At 43.7% G+C, this 23247-nt stretch overlaps 1 protein-coding gene and 2 pseudogenes across 1 annotated transcript; 2 read left to right on the forward strand and 1 right to left on the reverse strand.

Moving 5' to 3' along the window:
• The first annotated feature begins 7133 nt into the window (after window positions 1-7133).
• Window positions 7134-9233, forward strand: LOC101429964 (transcriptional enhancer factor TEF-3 pseudogene; annotated as a pseudogene).
• Window positions 9234-11426: 2193 nt separating this feature from the next.
• ARGFX (arginine-fifty homeobox) lies at window positions 11427-13942 on the reverse strand. The gene is made up of 3 exons (XM_004480796.1): window positions 13846-13942; window positions 13177-13325; window positions 11427-12041 (listed from the first exon to the last, which is right to left on the reverse strand). The coding sequence occupies exons 1-3, from the start codon at window positions 13940-13942 to the stop codon at window positions 11427-11429; spliced, it is 861 nt and encodes a 286-aa protein (XP_004480853.1).
• Window positions 13943-14671: 729 nt separating this feature from the next.
• On the forward strand, window positions 14672-15688 carry LOC101430833 (mediator of RNA polymerase II transcription subunit 4 pseudogene; annotated as a pseudogene).
• The last annotated feature ends 7559 nt before the right edge of the window (window positions 15689-23247 follow it).

Here is a 23247-nt window from a genome sequence, read left to right on the forward strand (position 1 = left end):
CTTATATCTTCAAAGAATTTAAATATGACTCAATGAATATGGAGCATCTGTAGCAGCTAACACTGAAGTTCACCCTGTGCCGGGTCCTAAGCAGGGGTAGGATGTGACTCCAGGCGACCTGATCCTAGAGCCAGGCTCTTAATCCAGAAGGCGCTCTGTTTCAGAGATGGAGACAAGTACTTGAAAATCATGCCCACCCTCACTATAAATGAAATGTGTAAAATAAAAAGGATAATATCTAGTGTTTATGGGAGCATTCAGGGAAAGAGGACTTCACAGAGCTCCTAGGGATATGAATTGGTTCTATCTTTCCAGAGGGCAGTTTGGCATTATGTCCAAAACCTTACAAGTATTCTTACCTTTGGACCTGTCATTTTACTCCCATGAGTTTATTTTAAGGAAATAATCAGATGTTCACCATGATTTCTATATAAAGATATTTTCCAAAGCACTATTTTCATTAGCAAAAAAAATACTGGTAAACATCAGCAATAAAAAAAATGGTTATTGGGAATTGGACTTGGCCCAGTGGTTAGGGCATCCACTTACCACATGGGAGTCCATGGTTCAAACCCTGGGCCTCCTTGACCTGTGTGGAGCTGGCCCAGGTGCAGCGCTGATGTGTGCAAGGAGTGCCCTGCCACGCAGGGGTGTGCCCCGCATAGGGGAGCCTCATCCGCAAGGAGTGCACCCGTAAGGAGAGCCGCCCAGCGTGAAAGAAAGTGCAGCCTGCCCAAAAATGGTGCCGCACACACGGAGAGCTGACACAACAAGATGATGCAACAAAAAAGAAACACAGATTCCTGGTGCCGCTTATAAGGATAGAAGCAGTCGCAGAAAAACACACAGCTAATGGACACAGAGAGCAGACAACTGGGGGGGAGGAAGGGGTGAGAAATAAAAAAAATGGTTATGATGGGATATTGGGTAGTCAATAAAAATAAACTTCACAAGAATAATTAAGAATAATAGAAAATGATCACAATGTGTCTAAGGAGGAAAAATCAGCCTGTTAAATGAATACAATTAAATCAACATATTAACAATGGTTCTCTCTGGATAGTAGGATTAAAGGTGATTAATTCTTTTACCTATATTATCAACATTGTCAATAATTTTCACCATAAACATGCTTTACTTTTATAAATGTAATGTAAATAAAAATAGACTAGGGAAGCAGACATGGCTCAACTGATAAGAGTATCCACCTACCATATGGAGGGTCCAGGGTTCAATTCCCAGGACCTCCTGACCCATGTGGTGAGCTGGCCCATGTGCAGTGCTATCTTATACAAGGAGTGCTGTGCCACGCAGGAGCACCCTTGTGTAGGGGTGTGCCATGCACAAGGAGCGCACCCTGCAACGAGAGCTGCCCTGCATGAAAAAAGCGCAGTCCACCCAGGAGTGGTGCTGCACACACAGAGAGCTGATGCAGCAAGATGATGCAACAAAAAAGAAAGAGACACAGTTTCCCAGTGCCACGGGGTAATGCAAGTGGATGCAGAAGAACACACAGCAAATAGACACAGAGCAGACAATGGGGGGGATGGGAAAGAAGTAAATAAAATAAATCTTAAAAAAAAATAGACTAGCAGGGGAGTCAATGTGGCTCAGTGGTTGAGCACCAGCTTCCCACATAAGAGGCCCAGTTCAATCCCCAGCCCCAGTACCTCAAAAAAGAAAAAAAATTAGGGAGGCGAATGTGGCTCAAGTGATTGGGTTTCTGCCTCCTACATGGATGGTACTGGGTTTGGTTCCCAGTGCCTCCTGGAGAAGGCAAGCTGGCATGGCAGGCAGGTGCAGCAAGCTGACACAACAAGATGCCACAACAAAAGAGACACAAAGAGGAAAGACAATGAGAGCTACAACAAACCAGGGAGCTGAGGTGGCTCAGGTGATTGAGTGTCTCTTTCACATGGGAGGTCCTGGGATCGGTTCCTGGGACCTCCTAAAGAGATGAGCAGATGCAGAGAGCACACAGCAAATGCACACAGTGGGCAGACAGCGACCACAAACAATGAGAGAAGGAGATAAGTAAAATAAATCTTTAAAAATATATATTAAAAATTAGACTTGTAACCAAAGATCAAGGACACTAGATTTAGGAGAGGGTAGATGAAGTGAGGATATTGTCAGAGCAAGGGAAAATTCTTAGCAGGGATCCCTGTAGGAAACTTCCCCAAAATACTAAAGGAGGATGACTTGTATGCTGTATTATTACTTATCAGTAAAATTGATTTGTTAAAAAAATTTTCAATTAAAAAATACTAATGGGTCAGGAAAATGATGATTACGAAAGACTAGTGTACTAGCTTTTATTGCTAGCCTAATAAATAAATAATAAGGGCGGTAAAGTCATATTGGCTGGAGGCCATGTAGCATGCTTGCAGGAACTCAAGGGGCTAGGAGGAAAGGGAACTTTTCCTATGGTTGGAAAAAACATTTTTCCTAAGTATACCTCTACATCCCACTAGCTATACCAGCACTATAAATTAAGAATCTGTGATAATTAAAGCACCAAGATATAGGGGGTGGCTAGTCGGGGACACCACTGTGGAATGTGCAGGGCAGGTATGGGGAATAGTCTCTAGTTTCTTTCACCCATCTTTGATTGACTCTTCAAATATTCTCTGAGCACCTACTATGTGTTCATGGCAAGAGAAGCCTCAGTCCCCGATTGCCTTCACCATGGCACCCTTAAGTCCTAAGTCATACTTTCATAACCGGTCTTTTGCAGTACATTTGAATTTAAAGCTTCATACTTACTCTACCCCCAATCTTAAAACCACAGAATAGGAATTTTGAAAGACCTTAAAGATGATCTTGTTCAGTGGTTAAGAAATATCTGGGGAGATTGTTAAAATATAGATTCCTGGTCCCCATTCTAACTATTGCATAAAAAGCTAATTCAGAGGTTTCAAAGCCCTCATTGTAAGAGAATTTTGTTCTGGTCCAATTTTTTTTTTTAAACAGTTGGGGAAATTGAAGGTCTGAGAAGTGCAGCGGCTTGCCCAGGTTCACAGAGCTAGTAGATGTACACAGTAAGGATGAACCCAGAAATGGCTCCTAAAAAGAGCTCTTTCTACTGTACATCGGCTACATCCCCTCAGTTCAGTCACAACAGGCTGATGTAAACGAGAACCTTTCTGTCTGGAGTGGAGGCCAAGGACAGGAGGGCAGACACAGCCAGACCCAAGAGGCTGGCGTATGGAAGATCAGTGGTCTCCATTTAGTGGTTCTCAAGGCATAATCTATTTGACTTTAACTCTGAGTGCGTGTTTGGAATGTGGGCTCACAAGCATCCTCTGCCCAGGCCGGGGCACTCAGCCCGGCAGGAGGATGGTGGTGACACATGCTGGTCCTGTCTGCCATTCTCTATAAAGAGCTCCTTCTACGTGCTTCACACTCACACTTTGTTTTGATTTTAAAAACATTGGTTATCAAGGACAGTTAATCATGTGATTATATTGTTCCCACCTTGGAGGGGGAATACGGGTGAGAAAGGATATTGAAATCTAGGTCTGAGCAAGGAAGGCCATGAATGAATTCCAATACTGCCTCTTCTACATCACACCCACTCTTTCTTGTTGGTTATTTTTCTCCTTATTAAACACACGATGTGTTCCTGCCTACTCTCACCAACCAAGGAAGAGACCACTGATCAGTTGACTGTTCTGCTCTAATTTGCTTTTCCTCAAAGTAACTTTAATGCTGCCACGAGAAATGGCATGAAGTAGGAGAGATCAGTAAGCGACACTCCCTCTGGGCAGAGAAGCCTTAGATTTGGAGGTGACCTTAGAAGCTGACTAGTCCTGACTCGGGAATCCCCTCCTCTGCAGCTGGGCCATTTTCATCCAGTCTCTGCCTGAACCGTGTGGGGAGCTCATGACTGAGCAGCCAGGTCAGCACTCCACAGAGATGATGATCAGGAGGGGCCAGGTCAGGTACAGGAACAAACACCCGGGAATTCTCAGACACCCCCTGAGCCCTCACACGAAGGAGGGGGCTCTGTTGGTGCTGCCGTCCTCACTTGGGGACCCAGGGTGCCAGAGGGGCTCTGGTCTTAACATCTGCACCAGGAAGTGCTGTTCCCCACTTCTCCATTTCACCATCCCAAACAAATCACCTGACAAGACGGACTTCAAGAAGGAAAGGGGGGTCAGGCTGTGATAAGGCCCTTGTGTTTCCCTAATGCCTGGGCCATCCACCTTCCTTTCCAGGCTCCCATATCTAGACAGCATCTCTTGGCTTCCCTATAGCTGGTCAGTAGTGAAGCATAATAAATTGTCTCTATGTCAGAAACTCTTCCCATTATTTCAAGAATGGGGAAATATGGGAGATTCAATTGAGATCTTGGACTAACAGCAGGAAAGAGGGTGGACCCATCCGCCCTCAGTGCTTACTTATTGCACATGAAGGTTTAGAAACTGCACCTTTCCAGTTTTCTGTGTTAAGCTGCGTTGCGGCACAGCCCAGGGGCCAGGGCATGAGAACTGGTGGTTGTAAGTGGTAGGATTACGGGTCTTGTCCACCAGTCCCCGTCTATGCTGTGACTGTTGCCAGGCAGGGAGGCAGAGCTGCTCTCTGACTCATCCCACAGTCAGGCTGCCTCATCAGTGCATCTCTTTTCCCATCCCACCCCAAGTTCCCCATGGGTGGGGCTTCCAAGGGGTTGTTCAGAGAGAGGGAGAAGAGTGGAGTTCACCAGTAGAAATGGAGAATCGAAAGGAGAGTCAGAGGGCCTAGGTGCAGAGACAGGAATGCCCTAGGTGTGGTTGTGAAAAGGACAACAGGGAGTGGGGGGAGGCCTCCAGGGGGATGAGAGGGCTGAGCAGGGAAGGAAGGTCTCCAGCTGGCAAGTGGTGCCTGGGCCAGGAAGTCTCAGTGGGTGCTGGAGCTGATGTGCTTTGTCTAGTGTTACCTCTTCAGAGCAAGATCCAGAGGAACCTGGGCAGCTCCTCCTCCTGCTCACAAACCACTGGGTCTGCCCCAGCAGAATGGCCAATTGGCACCCCTCCAAACTAGTGTCCTCTCAATATTTTATATTTTTTAGGTAATGATAATTGAATCCTTCTTGATGTTGATAATAAAGGGAATTATCACATGCTTGTGTTTGAACCAATTATTGTCTTTAGGAATATAATTGAACTGTTCTCCTCCCCGCCCTAGATGGCTCCCTCATGTCTGCTTGTTGTCTGCTTGTCTCTGTTGTTTCTGCTCATTTTCTCTGCTCATTGTGTTTGCTCATTTTCTCAGCTCATTGTGCCTGTTTGTTGTTTCTGCTCATCTTCTTTAGGGAGGCACCAGAAACTGAACCCAGGACCTCCCATGTGGGAGGCAGATGCCCAACCACTTGAGCCACATCCACTACCTGCTTGTTGCAACAGCTTGTAGAATCAGCTCATTGTGTCTGCTTGTCTTCTTTAGGGGCCACTGGGAAACAAACCTGGGGCCTCCCATGTGGGAGGGGGGTGGCTAACTGCTTGAGCCACATTTGCTCCCTGAACTGTTTTAAAGATGAATAAATATGAATCTCTCCCAGTTAAGGGTGCTTCCCAATGCATTGTTGAGTGTAGGAATTTCAGCAACTATCCCTACTGACCTCATGCAGCCTTCCAGTGGCCAGACTCAGAGGGGAGGTGGTACAGTACTTGCACTGGGTGATCCAAAATTCTCAGTAGAGTTAAGTGGTTATAGAGAGGCGTATAGATATTGTTCACCTTGTCAGAAACTGGATCAATGTTATTTCAACAACTATGAGAAGAGTCTGTGTTAGGCAGAATAATGACTTCCAAAAGCTGTCCAAATCTTAATCCCTCGAACCTGGGAATATAGTTCTTTACATGTCAAAGGAGAATTAAGGTTGCAAATGAAATTGCTTGTTAATCATCTGACTTTAAAATAAAGAGGATATCCTGGAATATTTGGAAAGCTCAAAATAATCACAAAGATCCTTAAAAATGGAAGGCCGTAGAAGGGGAGTCAGGGTGAGCTATGTCCATGAAAACGTGGCTGCCTTTTGAGCCAAGGAATGTGAATGGCATCTGGAAGCTGGGAAAGGCAAGGAAGCAACAGATTCTCCCCTAATGTCTTCAAAAGGAAGCATAGTCCTACTGACAGCTTGATTTTAGTCCAGTGAGATTTGTGTCAGAACTCTGACCTGCAGAACTGTAAGATAATAACTTTGGGTTGTTTTAAATCACTAAGTGTGTGGTGATTGATTACAGTAGCAAGACAAAACTGATTATTTACATGGGAAAACCTGAGTTAAATAGCATTAAATATGTGTGCATACTGTGTGCACACGTTATGTGTTTCTAAAATTCAAGGGATGTTTTAGCACCCCTCACAGATACCACCCCAAGCAGCTGCTGGCGGGCACAGATAAACAATTTCCCAAATTTTGACACCCAGGTTTTTCAGCTTTACCTCACCCATGATGACTTCTCTACAGATTCAGGCCGAATCATTTTCCTTGAGATAAGCCCATCCCCTGCCCCTCTAACTGGGCAGGCTGCTTTCCTAAAACTGGTCTGCTTTGCCTCAGCTTCTATTCTCTCCCTAAAAAATATGACAAGAATCAGTGGGGCCCCTTTTTCTTTGACACCAGCATTCTTTTCTATTCCTGATTCTTTTTAATTCCTGATATTTTCATCTGTCACCCTCAGATGTGGAAGTCTGTAGTGGGGCATGATGTATCTGTTTCTGTGGAGACCCAGGGTGATGACTGGGACACAGACCCTGACTTTGTGGTGAGTTTGGAAGTAGCTTTGCTTGAACAATGAAGAGGATGGTGGCGGGACATCTGGCAAGGATGTTCTGGGACTGAGACAGCTCTCATGGGTGGGAGTCCCTGGTAGTGCACTTGACTGTCACGAGTGGGGCATGCTTGGTAGCTGGTGTTGAGGGTGGAAGGAGGTGGTATGGAGAAGCCTGACAGTTTGACCGTCAGGCTATGACAGGCTAGGCTGGAGGTGAGGAACAGGTCAGCACAATCCTGGCCTACGATCCAGGTTTTGGGGGCAAATGTGTAATTTGAGGGGCTTGAATAATTGTAGGAGAGAAGGATGGGGAGAGTATGAGGGATGCGGAATAGGAAGGGAGGTTTCTCAGCTCACTAGTTTAATTTTAACATGGGGGTTCCGCACATTCCAGCCTTCCTCCTTTCAAACTTGAGGGCAGGGCCTGGGAGGGCTGGCAGCTCCCGGCTCCGGCGCCGCCACGTCCCGGCTCCAGGTCCAACGGGTGCTCCTCCCAGCGGAGCCTTGGAGGGCAGAGCCGGCACCATTCCCGCCAACGAGTGCCGCTCTCCCAGCTCCCCGGAGCGGAGCAGCGTCTCGGGGGGCAGCCAGGCATCGGACAAGCCCATCGACCGCGAGGAGGGTGTGTGGAGCCCAGATCTCGAGCAGAGCTTCCAGCAGGCCCTGGCCATCTACCGCCTGCGGCGCGCGCCAGATCCTCCCGTGGAGGAGGGCAGGACGCGCGGCCGGAAGGAGCCGGCTCCGTCGCGCTCCGGCAGGGAAGACGCGGACCAGGAAACAGGTCTCCAGCCACACCCAGGTGCTGGCTCGTGGCAAAGCCCGCGAGACCCAGGCCGAGCTAAAGTTTTGGCAAGGAGCTTTGCCAGGCCAAGACGGAACGTCCCACGATGTGAAACCCTTCTCTCAACAGACTACACCGTCCAGTCTCCGCTGCCCCCGCCAGGGTCGAGTCTCCTGCAGGACCCGCGCCCTCGCCTCCCGCGCCCCCGCGGCAGGGCCGCAGCCTGGCCGGCTCCCAGCTCTGCGCGTCGGAGTTCTCGGCCTTCCTGGAGCAGCAGCGAGAGGCTGGCACGTACAACAAGCACCTGTTCGTGCACACTGTCCAGTCCAGCCCAAGCTACAACGACCCCTACCTCGAAGCTGTGGACATCCGCCAGATCTACGACAGATTCTCAGAGAAAAGGGATCGCCTCAAGGAACTCTTTGAACGGGGACCCTCCAATGCCTTTTTTCTCGTGAAGTTCTGGGTACACCTCAACACCAACATCGAGGGCGAAGGCAGCTCCTTCTATGGGGTCTCCAGCCAGTACGAGGGTCCTGAGAACGTGACAATCAACTGCTGCACCAAGGCCTGCCCCTTCGGCAAGCAGGTGGTGGAGAAAGTGGAGACCGCGTGTGCGCGCTATGAGAACCGCCACTACTCGTGCCGCATCCACAGGTCCCCGCTCTGCGAGTACGTGATCAACGTCATCCACAAGCTGAAGCACCTCCCCGAGGAGTACATGATGAACAGCGTGCTGGAGAACGTCACCATCCTGCAGGTGTCACCAACAGAGACACGCAGGAGACCTTGCTGCGCCATGCGCACGTCTTTGAGGTGTTGGCCAGTGAGCACGGGGCTCAGCATCACATCTACCGGCTGGTGAAAGAATAAGAGACTTGGGGGCCGGGGATGGGGGTCACACGTGTGTGCAGGAAAGGGGGCATGGGGAGGGGACTTGCAGGGGCAGCCCCCCCAAATGCCTGGAGAGCTGAGAGGAGAGGCCTGGACGCTTCCTACCCAGGAACAAGCTGTGCCTCAGCCTGCAGTGCCAACCCCAAATAAACCCCAGATGTTGAGTTAAAAAAAAAAGAAAAAAAAATTATTTTAACATGGGGTCAGGATGAGGTACACAGAGAGAGGAGCCTGAATCAAGACCCTGCTGAAAGAGGACATGGAGGGCTTGTGTGCCAGTCTTGTGACCCCTCCTAGAGTGGCACATCTCTTCTCATCGCTTATTTTGCTAAGGGTTGTTTTTGCAGAATGACATCTCTGAGAAGGAACAACGGTGGGGAGCCAAGACTATCGAGGACTCTGGACGCACAAAGCATATCAAGTAGGTGCCAAGAGGATTGAGGAGAGGAAGAGGTTGTGGGGAGAGCCCATGGCATTCTCAGAGACTTGCAAGGCAAGGAGGAAAGGAAAGAGGGAGGGAAATGCATGTCTATGTGTCTCTGTTTGTTTATCGTCAGTCTGTTCCTGTGTGTCCTGGTGTGTTCCATAGGCCAAAAGAAATGAGAGATGATAGTTCTCACCTAGAGGTGAGAGTCAAATTTGCGGCTAGAGGATGCAGGAAATAGGAAGTTAATGCTTGGTTTGTGCAGGGTTTCTATTTGTGGTGATGGAAAATTTTGGTAATGTCTGGTTGTGATGATGGCAAAACATTGTGAATGTAATTAACAGCACTGAGTATTATATTTGAATGTGGTTAAAAGGGGAAATTTTAGGTTTCATGTATGTTACTACAATAATATTTTTAAAGCCATAGGACTGTACAACACAACACTAATTTAAACAAGAACTAGAGTTAATAATAAAATTACAATAATGCTGTTTCATTAGTTATAACAAAGGTTCTATGTTAACACAACATGCTAATAATGGGTAGGGAGGTATATGGGAGCTCCAGATTTTCCGCATGATTTTTCTGTGAACCTATCACTCACATAATTTAAAAAATTATAAAAAATAATTATTTAAAAGTTGGGAGAAATGGACTTGGCCCAGTGGTTAGGGCATCCGTCTACCACATGGGAAGTCCGCGACTCAAATCCGGGGCCTCCTTGACCCGTGTGGAGCTGGCCCACGTGCAGTGCTGATGCGCGCAAGGAGTGCCGTGCCACGCAGGGGTGTCCCCCGCGTGCGGGAGCCCCACGCTCAAGGAGTGCACCCCGTAAGGAGAGCCGCCCAGTGCGAAAGAAAGTGCAGCCTGCCCAGGAATGGCGCCACACACACGGAGAGCTGACACAACAAGATGATGCAACAAAAAGAAACACAGATTCCCGTGCCGCTGACAACAACAGAAGCGGACAAAGAAGAAGACGCAGTAAATAGACACAGAGAACAGACAACTGGGGCGGGGGGTGGGGGTGGGAGAAGGGGAGAGAAATAAATAAATAAATCTTAAAAAAAAAAAGTTGGGGTTAGAGGAAGTCTCAGCCACATGAAGAGTACGTGATCTTCCAGTGTTCCCTTCAAAGTCTGAAGTTGCTAAGTGAGAATTCTGCAGAAGCTACCATGCCTTCAATTCCTAAGATTGCTGTTGGGTAGGGAGGTGCCTGGGACTAAGGCTGGAAGGATCGACCAAGTAAGAAAAAAGCAAACTCTGATATCTAGGAACTGGCCCAGCACTCACAGTGAGGTTTTGGTGTTCTCCTGTTGAACATAAACCAAAGTCAACTAACACCAACCCAAATCCCTTAATAAACTCTTTCTAATCTCCTCTTACTGATACACTCCATGGTTGCCCATGGTTGCCCATGTTGTCCGTTCCCCTCACTGCAGCAAGCAATGCACCCAACTTTTTCCAGTAAGTTGGCCTTTGGTGGAGTGCAGTGATAGAAATGAAAGCCCACTGAGATGTAGTGGGAGACTTCACTGCCTTAAACTCTGACCTTCCGTTCAGTAATAGTGCACATATCTGAGACCCCTTGTGCCCTTACCTGTCTGATGTCTTCCTGCCCATGGCTGGAAAGAAGTTCCTGCTGAATTAGCTCCAGTATTTTGTTGAAAGTCTTCAACATGGGATTTATTTATTTTTTGTAGGAACAAGGTCCTCTGGGATTTTGTTGTTGTTGTTCTTACAAGATTTGTATTGTTACTGGGTGAAAATGTTTTCTCACTTTCTAACACCTACTCCTGTGGTCTGTCTTCTTGTCTCATGTCTTGAGGGTTGGCTGTCTATAAAAGTCTATAGAGGGGAGCAGATGTAGCTCAGGTGATTGAGCCGCCACCTACCACATGGGAGGTCCTATGTTCAGTTCCCAATTCCTCCTAAAGAGGATGAGCAACAGAGCAAGCTGACATTTTGGGTAGGGGTGGTGAAGATAACACAACAAGAGACACAAGGAAAACACAATGAGAGACACAACAAAGCAGGGAGCAGAGGTGGCTTAGGCAATTAGGTGCCTCCCTCCCACATCAGAGATACTGGGATTGGTTCCCAGTGCCTCCTGAAAAAGACCAGCATGCAATAAGCAGACACAGTGAATGCAAACAACAAAGGGGTGGGGAGAAATAAAAATTTTAAAAAAGTCTATAGGGGGCAGTGGATGTCGCTCAAGAAGTTGAGCTGCCTCCCACATGAGAGGTCCTGGTTTCAGTTTTCGGTGCCTCCTGAAAAAACAAAAAACAAACAAACAAGCAAAACAAATGAAAAACCAAATCAAGGAAGTATAAGATATTATTTTGAAAGAGGATATTTTGGAGTCTCATTGGCCAATTGAAGGAACAGGAAGGCCTTTCCCCAGGGAGAGTTTGGGGGGGCTGACTGTGCGGTGCTAAGCTATACTTAGAAAATTTCTTACAGGATTTTCATGGAAATCAAAGGGACACTTACCCAGATATCTGAGTTTAAAAAGTAGACAAAGGAAAGAACAGAGGCATGTGCAAGAGGTGGGAAGACCCTACTTCTGTAAGGCCTGGTATTTATTAGTACTCTGATAAAGGTACCCATAGTCCACCATACTGGAGGGGAACTGGAATCCCATGCTGTGTCTTACATGGAAGGCATCAAAGCCTTGGCTTGTCATACTGGACCAGGCTCGCTCTGGAGCCAGACCTACACCTGGACCAGCAAAGTTGCTGAGAGTGTTACCCTGTTCTGGCTGAGGTCTTTTGGGTGAGAGATACTGATATAGACAACTGAAGGAAGAACTGGAAATCTCATCATCAGGAAAACTGTACAAATCCATGATTTGGGATATGTTGTAATCATCAGGGAACAAAGCAGGAACTGTGGCCATAAGACTTTCCAACTGTGGATATTGTATGTGGACGTTACTTGTGGGGTACTCAGGGAAAACAGAGTCCCATGCCCAATTGGAGGTGTCTAATGGCTGAGGGGGAAGGGAACTGTAGGAATGTGACACCACAGGGAATAAAGAATAAGGATTGGTGCTCGCTCTGGGTGAGGGGGACACATTCTTCTTGGCTTGAAGGATCTGATTTGGGTTCGTTAGTGATTGCTGTTGTTGTTGCTGCTGCTTCTTCATTTTGAATCGCCGGTTCCTGAACCAAACCTGGAGTTGCAGAAGAGAGGGAGATTGCTGTCGATGACTGAGGAGGGAGTTTTCGCTTCTCCTAGGTGAAACAGCCATACTATAACACTCATGCACACAGCTTAGCACGTGTGGCGCCAGTAAGCCCGACAGTGAGGAAGCAGGCATGGGACCCCAGAGAAGGAAGAAATAAATAAAGGGGATGGGTTGTAGAGGTTGTTTTTGGGGGTTCAGAGAAAAGATCCTTAATTCTAAAGAAGAGAAGCTAGTTCAATTAATTAAGGGAAGATGAAGAAGTTGAACCGAAGGATAGGATTCCTCTATTGCGAGGAATATTCTAACAGAAATTCATAGGCCTTAGCAGAGTCAGAGGTTGGGGGGAGTTAGTATTGTGACTAAACAGATTGCAGGTTTTCCTCAAGAAGACCATAAGGAGTTGTCTGTCAGATAAAAGAGCCCTTTCTGTTTTGAGCTGTTTAGTTCAAGAGTTAAGAACAAGGGATACAATTCTAGTTATACTATTTATTATCTCTGTAGTCCTGTGGAAGTCATTTTGCCTCTGAATTTCAATTTCCTCATCTTTCAAACTGGATATTGGGAAGCGGACTTGGCCCAATGGATAGGGCATCCGCCTACCACATGGGAGGTCCAGGGTTCAAACCCAGGGCCTCCTGACCCGTGTGGTGAGCTGGCCCATGAGCAGTGCTGATGCACTCAAGGAGTGACGTGACATGCAGGGGTGTCCTGCGCTTGGGGGAGTCCCATGTGCAAGGAGTGCTCCTCGTAAGGAGAGCCACCCAGTGCAAAAAATGTGCAGCCTGCCTACGGTGGTGCCGCACACATGGAGAGCTGACGCAGCAAGATGATGCAACAAAAAGAGACACAGATTCCCAGTGCCGCTGACAAGAATACAAGCAGGCACAGAAGAACACACAGCGAATGGACACACAGAGCAGACAACTGGGGGTGGGGGAGGGGGGAAGGGGAGAGAAATAAAAAATAAATCTTTAAACTGGATACTAGTGTGGTCAATATATGCAATGTACCCAGTTTAGTACTAGCACATAGTAGGTACTCAATAAACGAAAGCCTATTATTATTGAGGTAGGGAGGAAATTTCCAGGCAGAATACCAGGCATATACTAGGGTATCAGACCTTCACTCTCGATTCATCTATGTTGAGTTTCAAAGCCAGTTCCTTCCGGATGTTTTTATCTGGAAACATGGTCTCCCTAAATAGAGCCTCCAACTCTTCATGCTGTTTGTGGGAGAATAAGGTACGATCATAAGGTTTCCTCCAGATAGCTGTAAACAGAGATTAAGGGGTGGTGGTTACATTTAGACTAACCCCTACCAAAACACAAAAATAAAAAACCACAGCTGTGAAACTCCCACTCTTTTCCCTCCAACCAGGCCTGGGTTCTGGAAGACGAGCATCTTAGATCTTGACGCTGGATGGATGAGCCCCATGGGACAGTGCTTATCCTCTGCTTTCTGAAACTCAGTGTGTCTCTGCTAAGAAAGGAGATAACTTGGGGAGTGGCGTAGCGCAGAGGGAGCCGTATTGCTTAGAGGTTGAGAGCCTGCTTCTCATGTGCAGGGTCCCAGGTTCAATCCCTGGTACCTCCCCTCCCTATGCCCACCCCCCAAAAAAATCAATAAACTTTCAATTTTCTCTGTACCCAGTCTGGTTCATTCTGGGAACTTTAGTTTCAGATTGGACTGCACTGAAACCAGAAAACTCCTTTGTTCTGGTATTAAGTCTATCTTCCCTCCCTAACCTCAGAACAGTGGCCAGGGGCTTCCCTCTTCCTCTTTTTCACACTCTGTTTCTTTTGGAAACTGGGAAGAAACCTTATGTCTCTGTGCCTAAGTATAACACTCTTCAAAATGGGTTCCCTTTCTTCAGCAACCCAGTACATCGTGACTGACAAATTGACTGTCTCTTTTCCAGATTCTCTGTTCACCCCTGAGAAAAGGTCAAAGAAATGTGACTTAACTAACATATGGAGACAATGGAAAAATTATAGGTATTTTTAAATGGTCATGAAGATGAAAAGGAATTTTTCTAAGAAAATAAAATTACCAAAATTAGCTTAAAAAAAAAAAACTACGGACCATGAATACACTGATAACCTCACAAAAACATAGGAAAATTTCAGAATTCTAGGAAATGAAGTGCTTAATTCTCCTGTTATAGACCCAATTTCAGTAAAAGAGAAGGTTCACTTTGGCCTTATTTCTCAGAGGTCAAGTGCAAAATCCTGATTACTAAAACCAGGGATGAATAAATAAACACCATAGAAAACCAAACTATAGGCTGTCACTTAAAAACATAGATGGAAATAGCCTAAATAAAACATATTTAATATAATCACATATTTAAAATGTCCTTATTCCTATATTTACAGTATCTCATTTATTTTTGCAATTCATATATACTTGGAATCAATGATATAAACACTGACTCTTTTTTTCCTGCTCACATCTTATGAAATCATTCTATTCAAACTGCTAGCATTTACTTTAGATGCTCCTACATTCATTAACACTCTGAGCCTGTTGTTTTTAACATTGATTTTACCAGGAACATAAGCTTTATTTTTGAATATCTTGTTTGTGATACAGCACTTCTGGAATGTGCTTATGGAATGCTATCACAGGTAATTGTGGCTAAGCCACAAGAAATTTATTTGCAAAACATTAAGCAAACCGCTCCCCCCACTGGCCCTCCCCCATGCTCATCCTGTGAGTGCATTTTTTTCCCTATGAGTGCATTTTTGATCCTCACAACCTCACTCCTATCTAAGTGAAATATGAAACGGTTAAGAAAAGTTAACATTATTTGCACTAATTATAGACACAATTCTAACAGACGAGGACTCCGTCTCCTCCTGCGCCCTCACAGGTCGGGAGCTGGGCGGCGTCCTGGGTCCGAGGAGGGGCGGGCGGGGGGCGCGCGAGCAGCCTGCGGTCATCGCGCGCCAGAGCGCGGCGGGCGGCGCTGGAAGAGCTGGAGGTCTTCTCGAGCCAATTTACAGAAACGCTGGCGATTTCAAGAAACGAAAAGATGCTGCAGCCTGAGCCTGAGGAAAACTGGACCCTGGAGTTGTTAATTCACAGAGATGGGGAATTTCAAGAGCTAATGAGACTGGTGCTTCATCAGGGAGAAGTTCATCATGAAATGCAAGTTTTAGGAAAAAAAAGAGAAAAGAGAGACAGTGATATTCAGCAACTACAGAAACAGCTAAAGGAAGCAGAACAAATACTGGCAACAACTGTTTACCAAGCAAAAGAAAAACTCAAATCAATAGAAAAAGCAAGAAAAGGTGCAATCTCCTCTGAAGAAATAAGTATGCACCTAAGATTAGTGTAAGTAATGCTGTGTGTGCCCCAATGATCTGAGTTCCAGGGGACCCAACTGATTTAGAAATGAGAAATGGGTTATTGGGTCAGATGAACAATGGTTTAATGGTTATTTACCAGGAGATGCACTTGCAGCAGGCAGATTGCCAGATGTGCTTGCACTGCAGTATCCGTGGCAGTCAAACGATCTGTCAATGAATATATTACCACCAAATCACAGGAATGGGCATGATAAAGAAAACGAAGATGAAATAGAGATGATGTCAACAGACTCCTCAAGCAGTCATTGTGACTCTGAATAAACAGGCATAAAAGACAAAAAACATACAGAACTGAATATTGTAGAATTCTCTTCCTTAATAACGGGAATATAAACTGCAAACCTATAAGCATAGTTAGATAAAATATTAGCTAAATCAGAATTGTGCAACCAATTAAAAATCATAGTGGGTTTTCTTTTTAAAGTCAAAAGTTATGGTTTCAGTTCTAATCACTGAATATGCAGGGAGTAATCAAAATTCACCATTGATAAAAAAGATGATTCGGTTATTTGGTATTATCTTACCCTATTCTATTCCTGTTGTATTGGGAATAAGATTTAAGAGAAATGACTCATTTATATATTACTCATAGGCCCCCTGAAATTTAGAAAAGCATTTTGAAAAAGCATTGATCACTGAATATGTGACATATTTCAGAATAACAAAAAGCCTCGTTTCACAGTGAAAGCTAATGTTTTCTGTTGCAGGGACAGGAGAAATTCTCAATTTATGCTGTTTGTAATTGTAATTTTTATAAATAAATTCACCTTTGTTGCAAAAATAATAGGTTAAATTATAATAAATGATGTTTTTATTAAAAAATTTTTTACATATAAATTTTTAAAAAATCATACAATATGTTACACTATATATTTAGTTCATAGTAATGCAATTATATAGCATTTGTCCTTTTGTGTCTGGCTTGCTTCATTCAACATAATGTCCTCCAAGTTCATCCATGTTGTCATATACTTTGTGACTTCTTACAGCTTCATAATATTCCATTGTGTGAATATACCACAGTTTGTTTATCCATTCATCTGTTGATGGACACCTGGGTTGTTTCCACATTTTAGCAATCATGAATAATGCTGTTGTGAACATCGGTGTGCAGATGCCAGTTTGTGTCACTGTTCTCAGTTCTTCTGGGTATATATCCAGTAGTGGTATTGCAGGGTCACGGGGAAAGTTTTATATTCAGCTTCTTTTGGAACTACCAAACAGTCCCTTACAGTGGCTGTACCATTCTATACTCCCACCAACAGTGAATAAATGTTCCTCTTTCTCCACATTCTCTCCAACACTTATAAGTTATCTGCCTTTTTAATAGTGGTCATTCTGATAGGTGTGAAATGATATCTCATTGTGGTTTTGATTTGCATTTCCCTAATCATTAGTGATGTTGAACATTTTTTCATGTTTTTATTTTTGCCATTTTTTTCTTCTTTGAATAAATTCAAATCTTTTGCCCATTTTTTAATTGGGCCGTTTTACTGTTGAGTTGTAATATCTCTTTATATATCCTGAATATTAAACCCTTAACTGACATGTGATTTCCAAATACTTTCTCCCATTGAGTTGGCTGCTTTTTCACCCTTTTGTCAAAGTCCTGTGAGGTGCAAAAGTGTTTAATTTTGAGGAGGTGCCATTTATCTATTTTTTCTTTTGTTGGGTGTGCTTTGGGTATAAGGTCCAAGAAACCACCACCTACTACAAGGTCTTGATGTTTCCCTACATTTTCTTCCAGTAGTTTTATAGTGCTGGCTCTTATATTTACAAATTTGATCCATTTTGAGTTGATACTTCTATAGGAAGATTAGGGGTCCTCTTTCATTCTTTTGTAATAGATATCCAGTTCTCCCAGCACCATTTGTTGAAGAAACTGTTTTGTTCCATTACCATGGTCTTGGTTGAATTATTATGAACCAAATATATTGTGTAACATATTGTATGATTCAAAAAATTTTTATATGTATCCAGTACATTTAATTGAGAAATGTAAGAAAAACCCAAAAAAACATAAAACATATAGCATTAAATGTATCGTAAAAAAACCCCGAAAACTAAATAAAAACCAGGGTTTTGGTAGGGTTGTCAAGAACCAGTTGACCATATAAGTAAAGGTTTATTTCTGGACTCTCAATTCTATTCCACAGATTGCGGTGTCTATCTTTATGACAGTACCATGATGTTTTGACCACTGTAGCTTTGTAATATGTTTTGAGTTCAAGCAGTGAAGTTCCTCCCACATCGCTCTTCTTTTTCAGGATGCTTTTGGCTTTTTGGATGCACTTTCCCTTCCAAATGAATTTGGTAATTGCCTTTTCTAATTCTGTAAAATAGGCTCTTGGAATTTTGATTGGTATTGCATTGAATCTATAAATCGGTTTGCAAGTATTTTGTTGAAAATTTTTGCATCTTGGTTCACTAGAGAGATTGGTCTGTAATTTTCTTTTAGTAACTTTGGCATTATGGTAATGTTGGCTTCATAAAATGTGTTGGGTAATTTTCCTTCCTCTTCAATTTTTGGGAAGAGTTTAAACAAAATTGGTGTTAATTCTTCTCAAAATGCTTGTAAATTTCACCTATGAAGCCATCTGGTCCTGCAATTTTCTTTGCTGGGAGAGTTTTTTTGTTTGTTTGTTTGTTTTTTTTTTTTAATTGATTTTGTAAAAATATTACATTAAAAAAAATATATATATATGAGGTCCCATTCAACCCCACCACCCCCACCCCACCACTCCCCCCCCCAGCAACACTCACTCCTCTCATCATGACACATCCATTGCACCCGGCAAGTACATCTCTGGGCATCTCTGCACCTCATGGTCAATGGTCCACATCATGGCCCATACTCTCCCACATTCCATCCAGTGGGCCCTGGGAGGATTTACAATGTCCGGTGATTGCCCATGAAGCACCATCCAGGGCAACTCCAAGTCCCAAAGGCGCCTCTGCATCTCATCTCTTCCTGCCACTCCCCATATCCATCAGCCACCATGTCCACTTTTCCCACTCCAATGCCACCTTTTCTCTGTGGGCCTTGGATTGGTTGTGTCCGTTGCACCTCTATGTCAGGAGGAGGCTCAGATTCCACATGGATACTGGATGCAATCCTCCTGCTTTCAGTTGTAGGCACTCTAGGCTCCATGGTGTGGTGGTTGTCCTTCTTCAACTCTATCTTAGCTGAGTGAGGTGAGTCCAATAAATCAGATTGTAGGAGCTGGAGTCTGTTGATGCTCAGGGCCTGGCTATCATATTGTCAGTCCAGAGATTCAAATCCCCTAAATAGGGAAACGGACTTTGGCCCAGTGGTTAGGGCGTCCGTCTACCATATGGGAGGTCCGCGGTTCAAACCCCGGGCCTCCTCGACCTGTGTGGAGCTGGCCATGCGCAGTGCTGATGCGCGCAAGGAGTGCCGTGCCACGCAAGGGTGTCCCCCGCGTGGGGGAGCCCCCACGCGCAAAGGAGTGCGCCCGTGAGGAAAGCCGCCCAGCGTGAAAAGAAAGAGCAGCCTGCCCAGGAATGGCGCCGCCCACACTTCCCGTGCTGCTGACGACAACAGAAGCGGACAAAGAAACAAAAAAGCAGACAAAGAAGCAAGACGCAACAAATAGACACCAAGAACAGACAACCAGGGGAGGGGGGGAAATTAAATAAATAAATAAATCTTTAAAAAAAAAAATCCCCTAAATATATCTTAAACCCCAACACCAACTACAATTCCAGTAAAGCAGGATGAAGGTCTTATGAAAAGAGATCCCATCTGAGTGCTGGGAGAGTTTTGATGATGGATCAATCTTTTTAAATGTGGTTGGTTTATTAAATTCTTGTATTTCTTGTAGCGTCAGTGTTGGTTGTCTGTATGTTTCTGGGAATTTGTCCATTTCATTTAGGATGTTTAGTTTATGGGCACACAGTTTCTCATAATATCTTCTTATGATACTTTCATATCTGTGGGGTCATCGTAACATCCCCCTTTCACTTCTGATTGTATTTATTTGCAACTTCTCTCTTTTTTCCTTTGTTAAGTCTAGCTAGAGATTTGACAATTTTATTGATCTTCTCAAAGAGCCAGCTTTTAGGTGTGTTGATTTTCTTTATTTTTTGTTGTTGTTGTTGTTCTCAATTTCATTAATTTCTGCTCTAGTCTTTATTATTTCTTTCCTTCTGCTTGCTTTGGGTCTGGTTTGCTGTTCTTTTTCTAGTTTCTCTAGTTGTTCAGTTGAGTTTAGCTCTTTCTTTATTAATATAGGCATTTAGGGCTATAAATTTTCTTCTCAAGACTGCCTTTGCTGTATCCCATAAGTTTTATTAAGTTGTGTTCTAGTTTTCATTTGTCTCAATGTATTTACTGATTTCACTTTCAATTTCTTCTTTGACCCACTGATTACTTAGGAATGTGTTGCTCAGCCTCCACACATTTGCAAATTTAGTTTTTTTCCTGTCTATTATTGATTGCCAGTTTCATTCCATTATGATCAGAGAAGATACTTTGTCTAATTTCAATATTTTTCTATTTATTGAGAGCTGCATTGTGCCCTAACATGTGGTCTATGTTAGAGAAAGATCTGTGGGCACTTGAGAAGAATGTAAACCCAGTGAATTTGGATACAGGATTCTGTATATGTCTGTTAGGTCTAACTGCTTACCATATTGTTCAAGTTCTCTGCTTCCTTGTTGATCTTCTGTCTAGTTGTTCTATCTAATGATGTGAGTGGGGTGTTGATGTCTCCAATGATTATTGTAGAGATGTCTATTTCTCCCTTCTGTTTTGCCAGAGTTTGTCTTATGTATTTTGGGACACCCTGGTTAGGTACATAGATATTTATGACTGTTATATCTTCCTGGTGGATTGTCCCTTTTATTAAGAAACAATAGCCCTCTGTATCTCATAATTTTTTTGCTTTAAAGTCTGTTTTGCCTTATATTAGTATAGCTACCCCTGTTCTTTTTTGGTTAGTATAATCATGGAGTATCTTTTTCCAACCTTTCACTTTCAGTGGTTTGTGTCCCTGGGTCTAAACTGAGCCTCTTATAGGCAGCGTATGGATCATTCATGTTTATTTATTTATCCTGCCAGCCTGTATCTTTTTACTAGGGAGTTTAATCCATTGACATTCAATGATATTACTGTAAATGCACTATTTACTTCCACATGTTATTCTTTGGTTTTCATATGTCTTTTTACTCTTTTGGTTATCCTTTCTGTTCAGTATATCAAATTCTTCTTTGTGCTCATTCAGTGTCTTCTTGATGTCATTTATCTCTGTAACCATATTGTCTTCCAACTCTTTGATTTTGGAAATTTCTGTGCATCTCACTAATTAGTTCTCTCAAATCCTGCATCTCTCCGGGGCTTTGATATGTCCTTTTCTTGGTCCATGTTTTCTATTTCATAATTTTTTGCTGATGCTGCTTATTTATTTATCCCCTCCTCCATGTTGTTTGCACTGGCTGTCTGCTCTCTGTGTCTGCTTGTTTTTTCTTTAGGTGACACCAGGAAATCATCCTGGGACCTCTGTTGTGGGAGAGAGGCACTTAATCACTTGAGCCACCTCAGCTCCCTTGATCTTTGATTCTTGGCTCGACCTGGATTGTTAGGATTGTCCCTAACAATCAGTTTCTCAAAACTGGGTTCTGGACCCAGTAATTGGTTGCATACCCACTTCCTCGGGCCTTGGGGAGGGAAGCTGTAAAGACTGGAAAAAGCATCTCTTACTTATTTTTAATTTTCTCACATGTGCTTCCTTGGTCTGCCAGCAGATTGTGCTCTTTGGCAGTTCTCAGCTCAGTGCCTGGTCCCAGTGTATTTACTGCAACACAGGCTGGATAACGTGATAGAGCTTCCTGCCCAGAGGCTAAGAGCCTTGTAATTCAAAATTTCTCAGAGACAGTTCTCCAGACTCTGTGGCAGCTCCTTCCCTTTTCCCCAGTAGGAAATACTTCTACTCCTCTCTAGTCTTTAACAATCAGTCTCGTAGTAGAGAAGGAGATTGGGAAGGTTGCATATCTTTAGTTCCTTGTTGGCTCTGGAGGCAAACAATGCCATGGCCCCACGGCCTGGAAGGGCTCCTGGGACACAACAGACCAAATATGTGGGTCAGAAGCCGAGTCAGCCTTAGGCTGTGTCCTTCTGTTGCCCCTTTCCTGGGGTGGTGTGTCCCTGGAGCCCCTTTTGTCTAGCTGCAGGCCCAGAGGCCCGAGAATTCTAAAGTGTCTTAGTGTGGGAGAGGGTGAAGGCAGCAGCAGCCTCTGGTTTAAACTCATAGTTCTGTCATTGCGATTCCCCTCCTTTGTCACTTCTCTGGGCATTGTCCAGCCTTCCCCTGGTGTTCTAAATCCTAGATCTTTTTCCGGCTATTTCTGGCTATCCTCTAGCTAGTTTTCTGGAGGAAGAGAGAGTCCCGTGTCTTTCTAGCCCACCATCTTTCTGGAAGTCATCAGGAATTCCTATAGTACTACAAATTATAAAGGACTCAGTTGTACCACTTACCTTATCTAGGTAAAATTTGAAAATGCCATTTCTTTGAAAGATTTTTCATCAACTTTAATTTTCTGAATTGTATGGATTTAAAGTATAATGTCAAGATCTTTGAGACCTCAGATTATGTATCTGACAGCAGCCATCTGTTACCAGGTTGAAAAGGTGTAACAGAAAACTTTGGGGATAGTGTTAATGCATATGTTCATTTGCGCTACTTCCAAATATCTAAAAGGGCCTGTAATGCCTACTCATCTACAAAAATAGCTTTCACTGGAGCTTTGCTGGATTCGTAAAGACTTTGGTCTGATCAAATGTTCTTATTTATCTACTAGATTTCTCTGTATCAGTAAGGGAAGAAAAGTTAGTTACTTATGCTGAAATTTGTAACTACTGAATGGTTGTGGATACAATGCACAAGAATTGCAAATAAATACAAATATATATACAAAGTAATGACTATATTTTGTCTGTCTAGCAAAAAATTATTTCAGTTTACTAAGATTTAAATTCAATATTATGTATACATTGTCTAATTTAACTATGTATTAAAAGCAAAGGTAAAAGCTTAAGTGTATTATCTATTTATGTATGCCTAAACACATACATAGAAAAATAAGTTAAGTAAACAAAGCTTATAAATGATAAAGAGAAGGAAAAGATTGATATTTGTGTAGTTTTAACTTTTTTTACATACTCTTCATTATTAGATTGCTTCTGTGTTTTTTTTTTAAAACTATCACTTTAAGATTGCAACAAGTTTTTGTACCTAAGCTTTATGCCTATTTATTGATAGAATGACAACCAGTCTCTTCTGACAACTCTTTCCTTGTCTTTTCCAAATAGGTCATAGACTTGTCATGGTTTTGTGACTTCCCACTTATCTGGTTCATGACATACCACTTATCATTGCACCAAGATACAGAAGGAAGACAGCAGGGCATCATCAAGGTTTCAGAAGATGAGAACCCCCAAAGCACCTATAGGTACATACTAGGAAGTCCAGCAGACAACTCTGAAAAAAAATTATCTGCAACTGAGAATAGTTATGCAGACTACAAATTGTGAGTGACTGCAAAGAACCTCAGATAGGTCTGAAGGTGGTGTAATAGTTTAGGCCCTATGAACACATGACATTAACAAACCAAAGCTTCCTTCTAAAACAAAACCCTGCACTGGGGAAAACTAGAAGTAGGGTACAAGTGAACAGGATGCAAATAATACAGACAAAGGAAAGGAAAAAGAAGGCCCAGATAAAAGGAGGGATCAGAGGATACAGATCTCCGACAGATAACTTCAAAAAAAGCAATGAAAAAAGGAAACCCCAAAGCTGAAG

The sequence above is a fragment of the Dasypus novemcinctus genome, chromosome 4, assembly GCF_030445035.2.
Source record: "Dasypus novemcinctus isolate mDasNov1 chromosome 4, mDasNov1.1.hap2, whole genome shotgun sequence".
Lineage (NCBI taxonomy): Eukaryota > Metazoa > Chordata > Mammalia > Cingulata > Dasypodidae > Dasypus > Dasypus novemcinctus.

Bases quoted from the DNA above. Each gene is read 5' to 3' on its own strand.
- ARGFX (XM_004480796.1), bottom strand. From the start codon at position 13,942: ATGTACTGGGTTGCTGAAGAAAGGGAACCCATTTTGAAGAGTGTTATA. The intron at 13,326-13,845 runs GTGTGAAAAAGA...CTCTGTTTACAG, and splicing joins CAGTTTCCAAAAGAAACAGA to CTATCTGGAGGAAACCTTAT. The intron at 12,042-13,176 runs GTCTGATACCCT...CTGCAACTCCAG, and splicing joins TAGATGAATCGAGAGTGAAG to GTTTGGTTCAGGAACCGGCG.